This window comes from Myxocyprinus asiaticus, chromosome 22, assembly GCF_019703515.2.
Source record: "Myxocyprinus asiaticus isolate MX2 ecotype Aquarium Trade chromosome 22, UBuf_Myxa_2, whole genome shotgun sequence".
NCBI lineage: Eukaryota > Metazoa > Chordata > Actinopteri > Cypriniformes > Catostomidae > Myxocyprinus > Myxocyprinus asiaticus.
The window spans coordinates 40,054,511-40,071,965 of NC_059365.1; the positions used below are offsets into that span (position 1 = coordinate 40,054,511).

At 37.3% G+C, this 17,455-nt stretch overlaps 1 protein-coding gene across 1 annotated transcript in view; it reads right to left on the bottom strand.

Moving 5' to 3' along the window:
• Positions 1-17,455, bottom strand: part of LOC127412649 (nuclear RNA export factor 1-like) — a 39,066-nt gene that overhangs the window by 5,916 nt on the left and 15,695 nt on the right. The window contains exons 6-13 of the mRNA XM_051649187.1: positions 13,347-13,451; positions 12,277-12,357; positions 4,727-4,795; positions 4,589-4,644; positions 3,686-3,790; positions 667-725; positions 400-515; positions 272-314 (exon numbers count right to left, since the gene is read on the bottom strand). Of these exons, the coding sequence (XP_051505147.1) occupies positions 272-314; positions 400-515; positions 667-725; positions 3,686-3,790; positions 4,589-4,644; positions 4,727-4,795; positions 12,277-12,357; positions 13,347-13,451 (634 nt within the window). The remainder of the gene's footprint in view (positions 1-271; positions 315-399; positions 516-666; positions 726-3,685; positions 3,791-4,588; positions 4,645-4,726; positions 4,796-12,276; positions 12,358-13,346; positions 13,452-17,455) is intronic.

The following is a 17,455-nucleotide window of genomic DNA, read 5'->3' on the forward strand; positions in this document are numbered from 1 at the left end:
GCACAAGAACCACCCCCTGTTGCTGATTGGCTGAAGTAGTGTTGTGTGGATCAGTCTGATCCACTTTGTTTTTGTCCCATTTACAGAAACAGGGCTGTGTACAAATACTAGATTTTTTTTTTCAGCCCACGCACAGAACGGACAGCTAGCAGTCTGTGAGGAGATATTTGCAGAATTTGACAAAAAGTGTACTGGATTAGAATTACTGAGTGCACTTTTAAATCAACAGACTTTTCTTTGAAAGGTGTAGCAGTGTTCAAGCAAGACTCACCTTCTTTGAATGCTCCACTCACTGTGAACATTAATAAAGTTTTCTATGAAAAAGACAAGACATCAAAAAAGTAAATAGCTGAACAAGAGCTGCAGTGATGGCAATGTTGAAATGATCAAGGAACTCACTGTGTATGTATTAACGTCCACAGTAAACGAAGCTATGTCATGCTGGGTTTGTGGCAGGTTATTAAGGCAGGCAACCACATTCACCCGGGAGCGCTTTAGCATGCGGGTCCATTTGGCTGTAAAGAAGTTTGAGTGAAGATCTTCATGGACATAAACACAGCAAAAGACTTTCCTTGGACTTCACCTTGAGATGAGAACAGCTGCTATATTTCAGATTTTTACATTTTTGAAACTCTAATTTGCTCGTTTCTCATGTTTGAAACTTACAGAAATCTCTGACCTTGCTGATGTTGCGGCTATTGTTATGGTACTCTTCCAAACCATACCTGTAAATGACACCAGCAAATACACTTTGTGTGCACGTCAAATCAAACTTTGCACATTTATAAACAAGAAAACTGACTTCAAATTATTTCATTTTCTTTCTCCCTGAAACAAGATGGCATTTCATTTTTGTACAAACTTTTAAAGGCCTCAGTAGATGGGTAAATCTCATTCTAACATGTTTGGGTCACATATCATCCCATATCAAAGGAACAAAATTATAAGCAAAATAAAAAACGTTATAAGATTTTTGGTATTGCGAATATATTTTCATGACAATTTACCCCTCAAATTCTCATTATGATGGTAATTCTCATAACTAATTACTGTAAATACAAATATAATTTCATTAACATCAGTGTAAATCAAAGGCAGTGCAACAAAAACTGCCATGATGTATAAATACTTTATAAATGAAATCTTTTTTTTTTTTTTTTTTTTTTGCATTACAGTGCATAAAGAAATAGTTAACCCAAAAATGATTTACTCACGCTCATGTTGTTCCAAACCCAAATGACTTTTTTTCTTCTGCGGAACACAGAAGGAGATATTTAAAAGGAGTCATGAAATGTTTTTTTTTTTAATTATTATTATGTTCCTTGAGATTAGCTTATGTTGTTAAAGTGTGTTAAAGATGATGTTAAAGTTTTCTGCACAAAAAAACAGTCAAATATTTGTAAATCATGATCATTTTCCATCCTCATTCTGACCCTCTGTCAGAAATGCTCGGTTTTAGGCTGCTTCTCCTTTAAAACTTGTAAGTAAACGCCCACTGTTCTGATTAGCTAATGTCATTGCATCGGATAAATAGTAATTATAATTAATAGTTATCAAAAATCTGGTTTTTGCTTTGTCATTATGGGGTATGAAGTGTAGATTGATTTTAACATTTAAAGCATTTTAGCGTAAGGCAGCAACATAACAAAATGTGAAAAAAAAAAATTAATATATTTTACTCCACTTTCTTCACACATAATACAATTATTCAACTCTAGCAAATATTCTTTATCCATTTATGTATTGATTTGATAAGCAGAAGTCGCTCACTGTCTTCATTTCTTCTCCTAACAAGTCTAAAAATAATCGGTCCTGATGCTCAACAAACAGCAAGACGCGATGCAACAGTCAAAGACATTCATCCAGCATGTGTTTACATAGCAAAACAATGGTAAAACTATGGTGCCTGGGAAGGGACAGGTTCGGTTCACTTAGTTTTGTTGTGGCCACATCATATTAATATGTTGTGGCCACTAGATAATATGTCTAGGGACCGCCATCCTTTTCTCATGGCCACGAGCAAATAATCTTGTTCCCTTAACATAATATTTGGCCACAACAAAGGGCTAAAACAAAGACCTATATGACCGCATCATGGACAAACAGCAAAAACGGAGATGATTAATGATATAACATTTTATTTTGAATTATGAACGACATACAAAAGACATGATTAATGAAAAACATTTTTTTAAATGTATTTTGAATTATGAATGGCATATATAGACCTGTGGTTGCTGGCGTTAAGATGGTTAAAGAAAAAGCCATATAAAATGCATTCTGAAAGTTATGGGCAATGAAAATGCAAGTGAATGAGACTGTCCCGGACGCCTCCACAGATAGGATACCGCTGGATCCACACAAAATGTTATAATGCAAGAAAAGAAGATATTGTCTACGATGGAGTCGATGTTGGCACCTAACATAAGGACATAGCGCCAGTAGCGGACTGCCGGTGGCATAGTTGCCATTTTTGTTGGCGGCCCACGACCACATTCGGTTCATAATCCCCAGCTAACAATGACCTGTCTGTCTTCCAGCATTTTTGGGGTGGCACACGTATGCCACGAGCTTGCCATGGTCGGACCTCCGGCAAGCCAATCAATATTCACTATTCATAATAATGTCCTTCCAAGTAATAATGAATAAACAAATGTACACCTGTCTCAATAACCATTACAAATGTATTAATATTTTCAGTGAATAGATTAAAGACACAAACCAAAATATTGTTACAAATATAGGCTACACAATAAATATGGAAAAAATACATGGATTTTAAACTTCTTTTAAAATTAATCTAACATCTTTTCTTGCATGTATTGCATTTTCCAAACATTTTGTGTGCATCCAGCGTTATCCATAGGCATCAGTGACCATTTAAATGATACCTGATAAATCCGACAGTTTCATTCAAACGTACACATTTTCATCTGCAAAGTCCATAACTTTTAGAATGCGTTTTAGATGCATAACTCAGGCATCATATTCCAAGTCTTCTGAAGATATTCGATCAATTTGTATGATGTATAAACAGAAATTTAAGTCGCTATTCATTCTCAAATCAAATAATTGAACATGTATATACAGAGCCCTAATAAAATATGGAGATGCATCAATCCCATCAAATCTAATTGGTTCTTGTGCATCTCGTGACTAAGCATCATGACACGAGAACCAAAGAGATTTGATGTTATTGACGTGTCACCATGTTTGATGTGCAATGCGGAATATGACACTGCATGGAGTACTTTAATGACACTTATGGGTGTTTTTAAAGCTTACAGATGAATGACGATTAACTGCTATTGTATAGAAATCAGCGATCGCTACATTCTTTAAAATACCTTCCGCTGAAGAAAGTCATATGGGTTTGGAACAACATAAATGAGAGTAAATAATGACAGAATTTTCATTTTGAGGTGAACTATCCCTTTAATTGTCATGAAAATAATGTCACAATACAAAAAATCTTAAGGGTCCTAAAAATAGGCTTAATTTTCTTTCATTAAAATATAATTTCATATTTCTTTCGATTTTGGGGTGAAATGTGACCTCGACATGTTCTTGACTGGTTTCATGAGATTCACCGAGATATTAAAGTTGGCAGAAGGCAAATCTTTGTAAAACAGAATGATATACCTCAGATGGGTGGTGTTTTAAGAACAGAGAGCTTGCACTGTACCTGGAGGGATTGCATATTGGCGGTACAGTGAGAGAGAAGCAGGCACCATAATGATACGCCTCCAGCAGCGGCTGTCTGTCCCCAGAGTCATAAACTCTGTAATAACTGACACAAATCAAACAGGTCCCTTTTACACCTGGCATCACTGTGCATTTTCCATGACTGGATCACAATCACACAACACTTGACCACATTAAATGCCATGGGTAAAATGTCCCCAAGATGGATTGTGAACAGATCAATGAAATCACATCCAGAAGAGGTCAGGGAAACATTTTGACCACATTCAAATAAAGTGTAAATGCAAATGGCATGTCAAATCAACCAAATGTCATAATTTTTTATTTTGATAATATTACAATTACAGTTTTCATTTTTGATTTTGGAGCAAAATGACAGGTCCAAAAAATACCCATAAAGGTGGCAGCATCATTATTTTCATTTAAAAAGAGATAGCTAGGTCTATTACTAAAATTAGTTAACTTCTGCACCATTTTTTGCATTATGTGGCAATGGTTTGTTCAAAAATTTAGAAATAAAAACCTTTGTGCTGTTGAGTGTCTATAACTCCATAAGTATTAAAGATATCTTAATAGACTTTCTGAACCAGAATCTTAAACTTTCCTTTTGGTATCTTCATTTTTAAAGCTATATGGTTTGATATTGGGCTCTTAGTATGGCTCCATTCGTAAATTGCTTTCAATGGTCAAAAACCGAATGCGGGTCACATGGAAGCTAGTTTTTCTTGTCCAACAAAACAAAGATTAGAAATAAGGCAAACATTTTCATTTGACAAAATAATGTATTATTCCATAAATATTGATCCATGGCATTTCATGTTTTTGTCCTTTAACATTTTTAATATTCATCAAAACATTAGTAGTTAAACACACGTGCACTTACTGTTGCAGGAAACCCTGAATGAAGACCTTGATTTCTTCTGAGACAAAGTGGCTGCCCTGAATTAGTTACACAGACGCAGTCAAAATTTAGCTTCAGGTCAATATAACAATGCAAAACAAAGTAGACTCCTTCAGTTACCTTGCAGGGAGGAATGGTGGTGCTTGTTTCCACATCAAATCCGATGGTAGTTGGAAGCACATGATCATCCTACAGATGCAACAGTGTTGTAAAGAGAACGGCATGTTTTATTCACATGATTCACTCAGTAGTTCTCACCACTGTCTAGCCTCAATGACGGGAGTAGCCCGTTCTCTCTTCTCCGCTTGTTTTCTATTTTTCTATCTTCTTCTGGGTTTTGGCCATCACCATATGTAGAATAAAGCAGCTGTGATATGACCAGAGTCTTTATCTTATAGGAGTGGACAGAATTTTAAACGTATTCTTTAAAAAAATGATTCATTTCTTTGTTTAAATGTTTAGCAATTAGCAGAAAAGAAAAGTGCACCTTCATTGCATAATCTTCAACTGCTGCCACCAGTAGGCCATTAGTGTTAAACCCAAAGTATACTTCCATTTGTGTGCGTGCATACACAGGCGGTTTATGCACGCATGCCAAGACTGTTATGACATACTGGACTAATTTTCTTAAGGAGTTTAGCCCTGTAAAGATATCTCTATTGTATTAGTTATAGTATCTCCTGGCCTCCTTACACATGCGCTCTTGACGAGCACATCCACTCTTGTTTCCATCTTTGTCTCCTCTTGTTCAGTGGAATTTACATTGTCTTCCCGCACTTCGTAGAAGCAACGAGCAGTGCTGGGTAGATTACTTTAAAAATTTAATCAGGTACTGATTACAAAATACACAATTAAAATTGTAATCCATTAAGTATCCTTTAGATGCCACTTTTAGGTAATCTAATCAGATTATTTTTGGATTACTTTTGGATTACCCATTTCATATTTTCCTAAAAACTGTATCATTAAAGTCCCCCTTGAAGTGCCTTGATGAGGGCAGTTTTCTTTGGCCTGTTGATGCATTTCCTGCTGAAGTATGTACACAGCCATGTGCGTGTTGTAGGGGGTGGGTGCGTTCTCGTTCTATAAAGTATTTGATTGGACAAAGTTTCACAACCAATGTGTGACATCATGTTTGTGCCTGGGTCTGTCTAGCCTGAAGAGAAGGCAGACTTGAAATGCTTATATCTTCCGAAAATGAATTTGGCCAATGTTTAGAAGTACATTATCATATAGATGACCTTAAAGCTAATAGATATGGACTATAATCAGCAAAACTTGAAATTCATTTTTACTGGTTTAAAAACCATTTTACTGATTTTTTACTTTTCAGTACCAATTAACACTTTCAGTAAACATAAAACCCAACAGAGACCTGCTATTTGCAGAGATAAAAAAAGGTGCTTAAAGGGTCATAAAAAGTAATGTTACTCAAGAAAATAGACAAGTCACATTCACACATACAGCCTTTTCCAGAAAAGTACCTATAATTTCCAGTTTAGAGGTCATGTGTGAACGACCCTTTTGTAAATGCTGGTAAATTTTGCTCTGGCAATTTTCTTTAATGTGAAGTTGTATCATTACCTATACATTTCCTTATTGATGGAATGTGTGAACAGCACATTTGGTACATTTACCCGTAAAGGCAACCCAACAATTTTCCTGTAATTTACCTGGTTGCATGTGTGTACTTTTTCCAGCACCAATTCTTCATTTTCAAGGACGTCACAGAAGAACTCAGAATTATATGAAAGTTCTGAGTTCCCAACTTGTATTACAAGTAGGGATGGGCACGAGTACTCAAGTACTCGGGTACTCGGACGTGGCAGCAATGATCGATCATGAAATCGATGATCGATAGTGATCATGCATGATGTGACTTTTCACATAATTCGAAATCCAGTGACAATTACCTGACAACTAAACACAAATGTGTCAAAGCGGAAGCTTATTTTTAATTTTGCGATTGATTACATTGTGGTTTTGAGGGGTACATTGATAATCAGAGATGTCTCATAGCAACCAAACTGATACAACACTGCAATGCTATAGTTACGATAATCAAAAGAGAGTGTAATTAACCGTGTTTTGAACACCTGTCTATGCAAAACGTTTGCTAAACACGTTTTATTATCATTTAAATGTAAGAACTTTGACTCGTTAATGGACATTATTTAATAAAAGTGAATATTTGTCACTGACTGTAAACCTCCCTGCCCTGGGTGGCGTCATTGATGTAACACGCCTGAATCTCGATGAAATGAATGAAGATTTCCGCACAAGTTTCTAAGTTAGATGTCCGATATAAAGTGTCATTCCGTTGCACTTTCCCCAGTTGAAAGGTGGAAATTCCAACTCTCCAAGTTGAATGGAATGCTTCATGAATCACAGCAAACACAATACGGAGCATCGAGGCTTTCCCCACAAGAGCGAACACTTGGACGCACGCACACACACACACACACACTTACTTACACACGCACACACACACCAGGCAGTATGGCAGTGGACTCAACGAGATGAAGCAACGCATATACAGCAGGCGAGTGTTTCAAACACTTTGACAGAGCGCAGCTAAATGGAACAGAATGCAGCGTCTTCAAAACTGAACTTCAACTTAACATGCATATTAAAAACACGATGGTTATGGCATCTCCTGATAAGCCAAATGCGATTTGAAACTAGACGGTTCAGACAGTCACTTAAAAAACTGGTGCGTGCTTACAAAGATTACTACGGTAACCTGAAGGAAGAACAGACAGACGTACGTTGTGCATATTCTTTCCGTGCTGGGCAGTGAATCTTCACATAATGACAAAATATGATGCAATATATTTTGATTATGCAATCTGTTGTACATTTTGTAACATTTCATTTTATAACAGCCTATAATGATGAATAGACAATACACTGGAACAGCAAGACACAGTGCAGCAGCTATAGACATTTGTCAGACATGTTATTATATATAAAGTTATGAACATGTCATTGCCCCTCAAGTACTCGACGAGTACTCGAGTAATTAGTCAGAGTACTCGAGTAGACAAAATGACCAAAATGCTCATCCCTAATTACAAGTGACGTGAACAAAATGTACAAGTCGGAAACTTGCAATTAAAAGTCATTCTGACAAGGCATTAATGGACCATTAACAAATGTATAGGAGCAGGGTCTGAAATTAACTTTTTAGCCCACCAGCCAAAGTGGCTGGTAGATTAATTTTTTTTTTTTTACCAGCAAGTCAGAATTCTTACCGGCCAATTTTTTGACTTTTTTTTTTTTATTGCATTTTACAAGTGGATTTTACAGACATAAGAGACAAATAAACAATACTATAAGCATGTTTAAAAGTGAACTGCTTTAAATAATTGTATCGTTGTATTATTTATGAAATATTTAATTGCCTGATAGTCCATTTAGAGTTATTTTTCAGATTATTAACTTTACAACAAAAGTACATTTGCATTTTAAACTACATGTTGTCATATGAACTCCCAGCTAGTAACTCTACACATAACACAGTTCTTGGTTTATTTGGAGTGATTCAGTCAGCTCCAACTGATTCAGTCTTTTTGATTCACAAAAAAAAAAAAAAAAACTTTTGAAATCCGATTACACGGTCGCTTCTTATGTCTTGCGCTGTAGATTCAAAAGAATCGGCTCAAACAAGTCATTTGATTGGGAGCCGGTTTACACTGGTTGCGCTTTATGTCTCGTCTCGCGCTATATAGATTCAGTAGCAGTGTTGCTGTGGTGATTAATGGTAGTACAGGAAACACTGTCTAAGTGTTTTAGTCCAGTTTTCTGTCCGCATCGTCGGAACAATAAATGCTCAAGAACCGTAAATGAAACCGAACGTCATGAAAATGATTTGGTTTGTATTACAATGCAATTATTACCAAAGAATTTGTATGTGTGATGGTGCATAATTAAAACGTACTCGCACATCCACTGGAAATCCTAGAGTGGTCTTCCCTTCATTGCCTTCATCTTGCATTGAGATTTACTGCGAACGGTACGTGTCCACTGGTGCGGAAGAAATGTGCTCAACTCCGCTCACCACGCCAGACAGCTGCAGCTTTGGGGCAAGTTCGTAATATGCAAAGCCAGCATGTGTATCGTCTTCTATTAGCTTTCAGTACACGAGCAATGACATCATTTTAAATATGCACTATTACAGTTGGGAAAATGCCAACTTCGTTTTCAAATGCCCAAAGTATACAAACAGTGTTGATTTATTAAACTTTTGCTTACCTAGCCACAGTTGCCACGATGAATGCTTGCAATCATAATTTAAAGTCTGGATTAAACAATGGTGTGCACTGAATCCACGTTTGCTCACCATGTGCCAGTGGAGCAGCGGACTAGCTAATAAAAGCTGTTTTATGTAAATGCTAGTGACCTTCATGACTGTAGGCCTACAGAGCCCCCTTGAGGATGAAAGTGGAACATATACAATTATTTTACACGCTGACATGATAGAAAGCACAAAGCACCGCCAGAGTGGCGTGTGACGCCGTGAAATTCACCAGCCAAACATAAAATGTACCCGCATTTGGCGCTTGGCAGGTGTTAATTTCGGACCCTGTATTGGAGGTAATCGGCCAGGAAAAGTAACGCACTATGTATAGTATGTGAAAATGTATAATATATATATATATATATATATATATATATATATATATATATATATATATATATATATATAGTGAGAGAGAGAGAGAGAGAGAGAGAACTTGTATGTCATTATTATAAACACATTTTAGCTTTTAAAATTTTTATAAATTCTACATTTGATCAATTAACATGATGTAATGAAATTGCATATATTATTAAGGAGCTGTCACTGTTTGCAATAATTTTTACTGTTTGCAAATATTTTGCGTTGAGTTTACATTCATTTGTTTCACGAGCGCTAAAATGGTACTGTCTCCAAGAAATCTGGCACTTTACAGCAAGCATCTGACAGACATGTTTTTTTGTTGCACATTAACGAGAGAAGAGTTGCACGGTTTATCGCATCTGCACAATGTCGGACTAGAATTAATGGTTCTTTTTACTTTTTGATAAACAATTGACTGTACAGAACAGAAAGGATATTAAAAGATATTATTCAATGAAAATGGATTGCTTGGATCTCCTCTTTGATGGACACATTAAATGGAGCACTGCCACATTAGACTCCACTTTAGAGGCATATGCGTTACAAGGGAGAATCTTGTGAAAATCTGTTGTAAAGTTGAACCAAAATAAGAGCTGACCTCATGCAATTCTGTGTAAATGTAACTATGGCATATCATGGCTCATACTAAAGAGATGGTGACATTCCATGCAGCAAATCCATCAGAGTATGCATTCATGCGACAACACGTAATGAAAGGACTTTGGTGTTAATGTTCTTCGCCACTACACAACTTTATCACTGGCCAGTGGCCAATGACAGACATGTTGCCTTATGAGAGTTGTAAAGGTCTGTGTATCCACATTGACATTTGGCAACAACAGACTTTTGTTGTTTACCCACCCACCTCACGTCACGTAAAAAACAAAACGAGCTAAGATTGGTCACTTTATGTCAGCCAGATGACCCCTTCCAATTCTGGGCGGTTCAATTATGTGCTGTTGGGGGTGATATCGTGAATATAATCAAGAGACATGTGGAAAACGAATGTGTTTCTAAGGCATGCTAAATGTATAGAAATGTTCCATTTGAATTTCAAGTACTTTTAAACACTTTAACAAAACATGCCGATTTCCCAGGTATTCCAGTACTTGCATTTCTAAAAGCTAAATTCAAGCACTTAAAGCACTTTAAGGAAAACTGTATTTATGAAATTAGGAACAGGGATTGAAATCAGCTTTGAAATCAACAATAAGAAAATGTCTGAAGATATTATGTATGTATATGAGATGTATGAATTGTCACTCGTCATAATTATGCATGAGAAGTTGTGGCCTTAACCTAAGACTGGGGCTTTTCTGCTATTCTGAAGCATGGAGCGAAGTGCATTTACATGGTGCAACAACACAAAGTAGCATGTGACTCACCTCTGAAATGTTTGTTGGCAACATATATTTTTGCAGAAGAGTGTCTAGAATTATGGACAGTTGGATAGTCTGACGTACATTATTTTTCAAAGCAGGGTGCAAATACAAACAGTTTGGCATTTATTTGTTTATTAAATTAGAAACTAAATTTAAAACAAGACCAAATGCCCTGTGTACTAGGGGTGTAAAAAATATTGTATATTATTTTATCGTACGATACAACGCTCACTATACAATACCATATGTATCATACGATACATAAACACATTACAGTGTAATTAAAACCAAGCAGCGCAATATCGAGAGCTGCGGAACAGTCTCCTCCCATGAGAGGCGGCGCTGAGCGCTCACAGGACAACAGGGCAACATATCTACAGTACATAGGTGAGAAAATCAATGGCAAACAGCGAGTAGATTGTACACCTTATTCAAAAAACAAACAACGTAAGAAATCCACGATTACATGAGACTTATAATTATCTGCCTTTGAATTTGAATTGTAAACAGCTTTGAGAACAACACTTGCGCACATGTTATAAGCCGGTAATAATGCCGGTAAAGTTTACATGGAAAGTTAAAAGGGGAAGAGGGCAAAAAAAATTGTGTGCCAATCGGTTTTTGCTCAAGCCGCTAAATAATAGTGGGTTATGTACATCGTAAAACCAGAGGTCAGGGTCCTCTCGAGTTTTTTTTTTTTTCACCACTAAAAAACACTGAAAGGAGTTTTTTCCTTGCTACAGTCACTTCAGCTTTTTCACAGGGGACTTTCAGACAACAAAAGGCATGATTATCTATAAAGCTGCTTTGAAACTGTGTATTGTGAAAAGTGCTATATAAATATAAATGACTAGAGTGTACACAAACTTATGTTCTCAAGAAAAACATGAAAATTGTAAGTTCATATTAGTTTTTCTCAATCAGACTAAATAAATGCAGTGCTGTTGTTTAAGTTACTTCGAGCTCTGCTTTTTATTTCCAATATCAGACACTTTTGTGCAATTTATGATTTAAAAGACATTTATGTTGAATCCCTGAATAAGTTTGAGCGAAACATTTGTGGGTGCTCGTATTGTATTGTATCGTGAGGCTATGCATCGTATTGTATCATAAAATTTGTGTATCGTTACATGCCTAATGACTAGATGTTACACAACTATTTAAAATACAGACCGCTCTTTAAAATTTGGGAGCAAAAATAGTAAATTACGCACAAGTAATTTACTATTACTTGCCTTTGTATGGATTATCATGTAATCCATACAAATTGAACTATAACCCGATTACACACCTTATAAAACGTAATGTAATCCAACTACAAGTACTCACCTTTTGTAATCTGATTACGTAATCCAGGTTACATGTAATCTCTTACTACCCAGCACTGTTAACGGCTGAGGGTTGCCTCCTTGTGGACAACTAATTAGTGTTAATTCCAGGCGCATGGGCAGACTATTTTAGAAAAATCGGGCCGCACAGGTACAGTACTCGCACTCTGCTGATGATGAAATATATATCACTTGCTGTTAACACAAAACTGAAGTGTGCTTTGGGTTTTAATACAACAAGAAATATATTGGAGAGAAAAGACAAGTCTTTGTGGGACAACAGCTTGTAGATCCTACCTTTGAATGATCTAGATCTTGATGTTTCAGCTCGCTCTGAAGGAAAGGGGGAGTGGAACAATGATTCATAAACACGACCACCTGGAGGACAAGAATCTCATTACTCTAAACAAACCAAAATTCATGTTTTATTACTCTAGCTTAGAAAATAGATGTCACTAGCATTCTGTACAAATTATTTACAGAATGATACTGCAGGGTTTTTCCTGTACTGAAAATGTTTTGGCTGCTGACGCAAATTCAATGATATTCAATGTTCTGTGCTTCATGTGCGTTAAATAAGCGAATCGTCTGAAACGTGCATGTGCGTTGCACTACTGAAGCCTGGTTTCATGCGAGTGTCATACAAGCCAAGCAGAAATTTCATATTAAATATTCTGTCAGGGACAATCTATGAGACTTTATTTTTATTATTTATATTTTATTTTAATCATTACATTAGTAATGAGGAGACGTCAATGGTCTTACATGTGGTTATGACATTACAAATGCCACAATGGAAGAACTATTGTAAACAGAGCAAGCATAGTAAACATAGGGCAAGAAGAACATAGAATTAAGGAAGAACCACCGAAGACCATTTTTGTCCTAGGAAAAACCCTGCACTGACATCTTCAAATTCAGTGAATGGAGACATATACAGACTCACAATGTACAAAAAGGACTTCAGGATTTCATTCAAAATGAGTAAAACTGCAGAATAGTATGAACAGTAATAAACAGCCTCGTCAAAGAAAAATATATTTTTCATCACTTATTTAGTCATTATGAGTAAATATTGTATAAAATAAGTGTTTCCTTAATTTAATCAATTTTGTGTGCATCTCATTCTCCATCATTTATTGAATCATTTCAAATATAGCTGCATTACATATATACACCATTACATATATGCCATCCAGACTAAATGATTGGGTGCCCACTACTGTCAAGGAACACCATGATGTAAAAATCAATTTTAACTAGCTTTTAACATGTCAGCCCTGTTTACAGGCACACTGTCCAATTAAAAAAGCAAATCAACTTTGAAATAGATGGTTGGTTTAGGACTAGAGGAAGCTGCACAGTACCTTGCGTCCTTCACTGTCTGTGATTTTGCGTGAGAGTTTGCACAGGGCGCTGGCAGTGGCTCCATCCTCCACATAGAAATGCACTTGATGTCCATCTGTGGAGTACTAGAGACAAACATAGAGAGACACAGTCAGACAATCAGACAGAACCGAAACAGCAGCTGCAAATACTGTACACGCCTCAACAGTGAGGATGGCCTGAGAGTTTGGGCTAGTTGATAAACTGTCACTTGCCCAACTGGGACATCTTATATTTACCGATTTCAAACATATATTTTTATGTCCTGCAGACTCAAACATTTGTTTTTCTGTGATGTATTGAACATTGTTATACATTTTGAAGATTTAAACTTTTAATTTCTAGCTGATAAAATACAGCAGAGCAGAGCACAGTGAGGAAAAGTTATACTCACTATAGAAATTTCCATTTCTTTTAAAAGCAGGGGTTTTCAAAATTTTGATGCAAAAATGACCCCCCCCCCCAAAAATAAAAGGAAAACAAAAGGCAGTGATATATTTTCATTTTTTACACGGGTCTCTGGAATACTCTATTCTGATTGGTCAATGGCGTCATCTAGCAGTCTGATATGTCTGAGTAACAATTGCACATCCGGGGATTAAGCCGTATCAGACCCATCATCTAGGTATTGAGAGTCATCTCTCCTGCTTCTTGGATCCCTTTGTGATATCTACAAGTAAGCTACTAAAATACATTTAAAACTCAAATCAATGTTTCATGTCCATTTATTAATTTATTTATTTGGCAAGTAGTCTTGTAATAAGCTTGATAATGAGGAGTCAAATGGTCATTTTCACAAAATAAACACCAACATAACTGGAGGTGCACAGGGTTTCTGCAGGTTTTATGAAGCTAAATTCAAGACTTTTTAAAGACCTTTTTAAGATCAGCTACAGGAAGTTTAAGGTTAAAATTTAAGAGAAAACAATGTCATCGCATCGCTCTCTAAATGTAAATGCCTAGGAAGCACAAGAACAGCCATATATACTGTATGCAGTAGTAACACTTCAAAGTTTAAAAACAACTTAACAGACTTCCATTACTTTTCAATTCATTTTACAAAATGTAACAATGTTTGAATACCTCTGCCACTAACCACCAGAATGTGGAAATAACTTTTTTTGCAATCTAAATCACTTGTCCTAGATTAGCCAAAAATATATACAATTTACAGAAATGTACACACTGTGTCACTCAGTTGACATGATTCACGAATGGCAAAAAGACATGTCAAGGTTGGAGTCAGCATACAAGTGTGGATTATCTTTTGAACTATAGGTGGTGCTGTCTCCAAACTGATCAGGTACGTTTAGGACATGACATCAATGATGCATACCAAATTTCTTATAAATCTGACAATGCATTCAAAAGATATTTAACTTTTATTTTATTTACATTTTTTTACGATTAACTCTTTTTATTGATTCTAACAAATAAAACAGAAAAGCAAAACATATATGCACAGAATCAACTTTTAACCCCCATTATTCCCCTTCCCCCTCCCAATCCCCAACATCCCTGTGGGTGCCAAATTACACGCACAAGAAAATAAATAAAACATATACACACATACATATATATATATATATATATATACACACACACACACACAATATTGTGCAAAAGTTTTAGGCACTTGTGAAAAACTTTCAAAGTGAGGATTTCTTAAAATAAAATAATGACATAGTTTTCATTAATCAATTTATGTCATACAAAGTCCAGTAAACATAAAAAAGCTAAATCAATATTTGGTGTGAACACTTTTGCTTTCAAAACAGCACCGATTCTCCTACTTGCACCTGGGCACAGTTTTTCTTGGTTGTTGGCAGATAGGATGTTCAAAGCTTCTTGGAGAATTCGCCACAGTTGTTTTATCTATTTAGGCTCTCTCGATTACTCTTCGTGTACTCCCAGACTGACCCGATGTTCAGTGGGGGGCTCTGTGAGGGCCATGCCATCTGTTGCAGGGCTCCCTGTTCTTCTATTCTATTCTATTTGCTCAAGGAATGTTTGGGAGTATAAAATGTATATTTCCTATTGACACACTAAAGTAGCAGATATAAATAACCATCTTAAGACAAATGTTTTTGTGAAACATCTTAAGACTTTTGCACAGTACGGTGTGTGTGTGTATGTATATATATATATATATATATATATATATATATATATATATATATAAACTCAGCAAAAAAAGAAATATCCCTTTTTCAGGACACTATTTTAATTTTGTAAAAATCCAAATAACTTTACAGATCTTTATTGTAAAGGGTTTAAACAATGTTTTCCATGCTTGTTCAATAAACCATAAACAATTCATGAACATGCACCTGTGGAACGGGCGTTAACAGCTTACAGCCGACACTAACAGCTTACAGATGGTAGGCAATTATGGTCAAAGTTATAAAAACTCAGGACACTAAAGAGACCTTTCTACTGACTCTGAAAAACACCAAAAGAAAGATGCCCAGGGTCCTTGCTCATCTGCGTGAACGTGCCTTAGGCATGCTGCATGGAGGCATGAGGACTGCAGATGTGGCCAGGGCAATAAATTGCAATGTCCGTACTGTGAGACGCCTAAGACAGCACTACAGGGAGACAGGAAGGACAGCTTATTGTCCCTGCAGTGGCAGACCATGTGTAACAACACCTGCACAGGATCGGTACATCCGAATATCACACCTGCAGGACAGGTACATGATGGCAACACCAGGAATGCACAATCCCTCCATCAGTGCTTAGACTGTCCGCAATAGGCTGAAAGAGGCTGGACTGAGGGCTTGTAGGCCTGTTGTAAGGCAGGTCCTGACCAGACATCACCGGCAACAACGTCGTTTATGGGCACAAACCCACCTTTGCTGGACCAGACAGGACTGGCATAAAGTGCTCTTCACTGACGAGTCACGGTTTTGTCTCACCAGGGGTGATGGACAGACTTGCGTTTATCGTCGAAGGAATGAGCGTTACACCGAGGCCTAACTCTTGAGCGGGATTAATTTGGAGGTGGAGGGTCCGTCATGGTCTGGGGCGGTGTGTCACAACATCATCAGACTGAGCTTGTTGTCATTGCAGGCAATCTCAACGCTGTGCGTTACAGGGAAGACATCCTCCTCCCTCATGTGGTACCCTTCCTGCATGACCCTCCAACATGACAATGCCACCAGCCATACTGCTCGTTCCGTGCATGATTTCCTGCAAGACAGGAATGTCAGAGTTCTGCCATGGCCAGTGAAAAGCCCAGTTCTCAATCCCCTTGAGCACGTCTGGGACCTTTTAGATTGGAGGGTGAGGGCTAGGGCCATTCGTCCCAGAAAAGTCCGGGAACTTGCAAGTGCCTTGTTGGAAGAGTGGGGTAACATCTCACAGCAAGAACAGGTAAATCTGGTGCAGGCCCCACTTCATATTAAAAACATCCAGGTTGCATAGCCTTCTATCTGACATCTCCTAAAATACCGCCACCCTGCCCAACTCCGTGCACCACTTCCGAAATGAGGGTGCACCAGCCGACTTCCATCCCCTCAGAATGATCTGTCTACCGATCATAACACTGGCTAGGACCAAATTTCTTATGTATTTATCCCCTATAATAATGACCGCCCCATCGCCTAAAATTCAGAGTCTGGGGCAAAATGAAATTTGAGTGCCCAATACATCACACATAAATCTCTGAACCCTCAACCAGAATTCTTGGATCTTAACACACCACCATGAGTTGTGTCCCCATCTTCTGATTGGCATCGCCAGCAGGTGGGTGTGTCTTTAAGACCAAGCCTATACAATCTAGCGGGTGTCCAATAGAATCGATGTAAAATCTTGAATTGCATAAGGCGCACCCTTGCATCTCTAGATGCAGACTTGACGTTTTTTAGAATCCTAGCCCACACTTCCTCCTCCAATACCAAGTTTAAATCTTTCTCCCATAATCTCTTGAGAGAAGTTAAAGCTCTGTCCCCCAGACTCTGAATTAGCAGGGAGTAATACACTGATGCCTCATGGCCTTTTCCAAAAGCAGTAATCACCTCTCCCAGAGTATATGCCATTTAAGTGGGGGGGGGGGGTGTATGCTACTCCCAAAAATAGTACAAGCAGG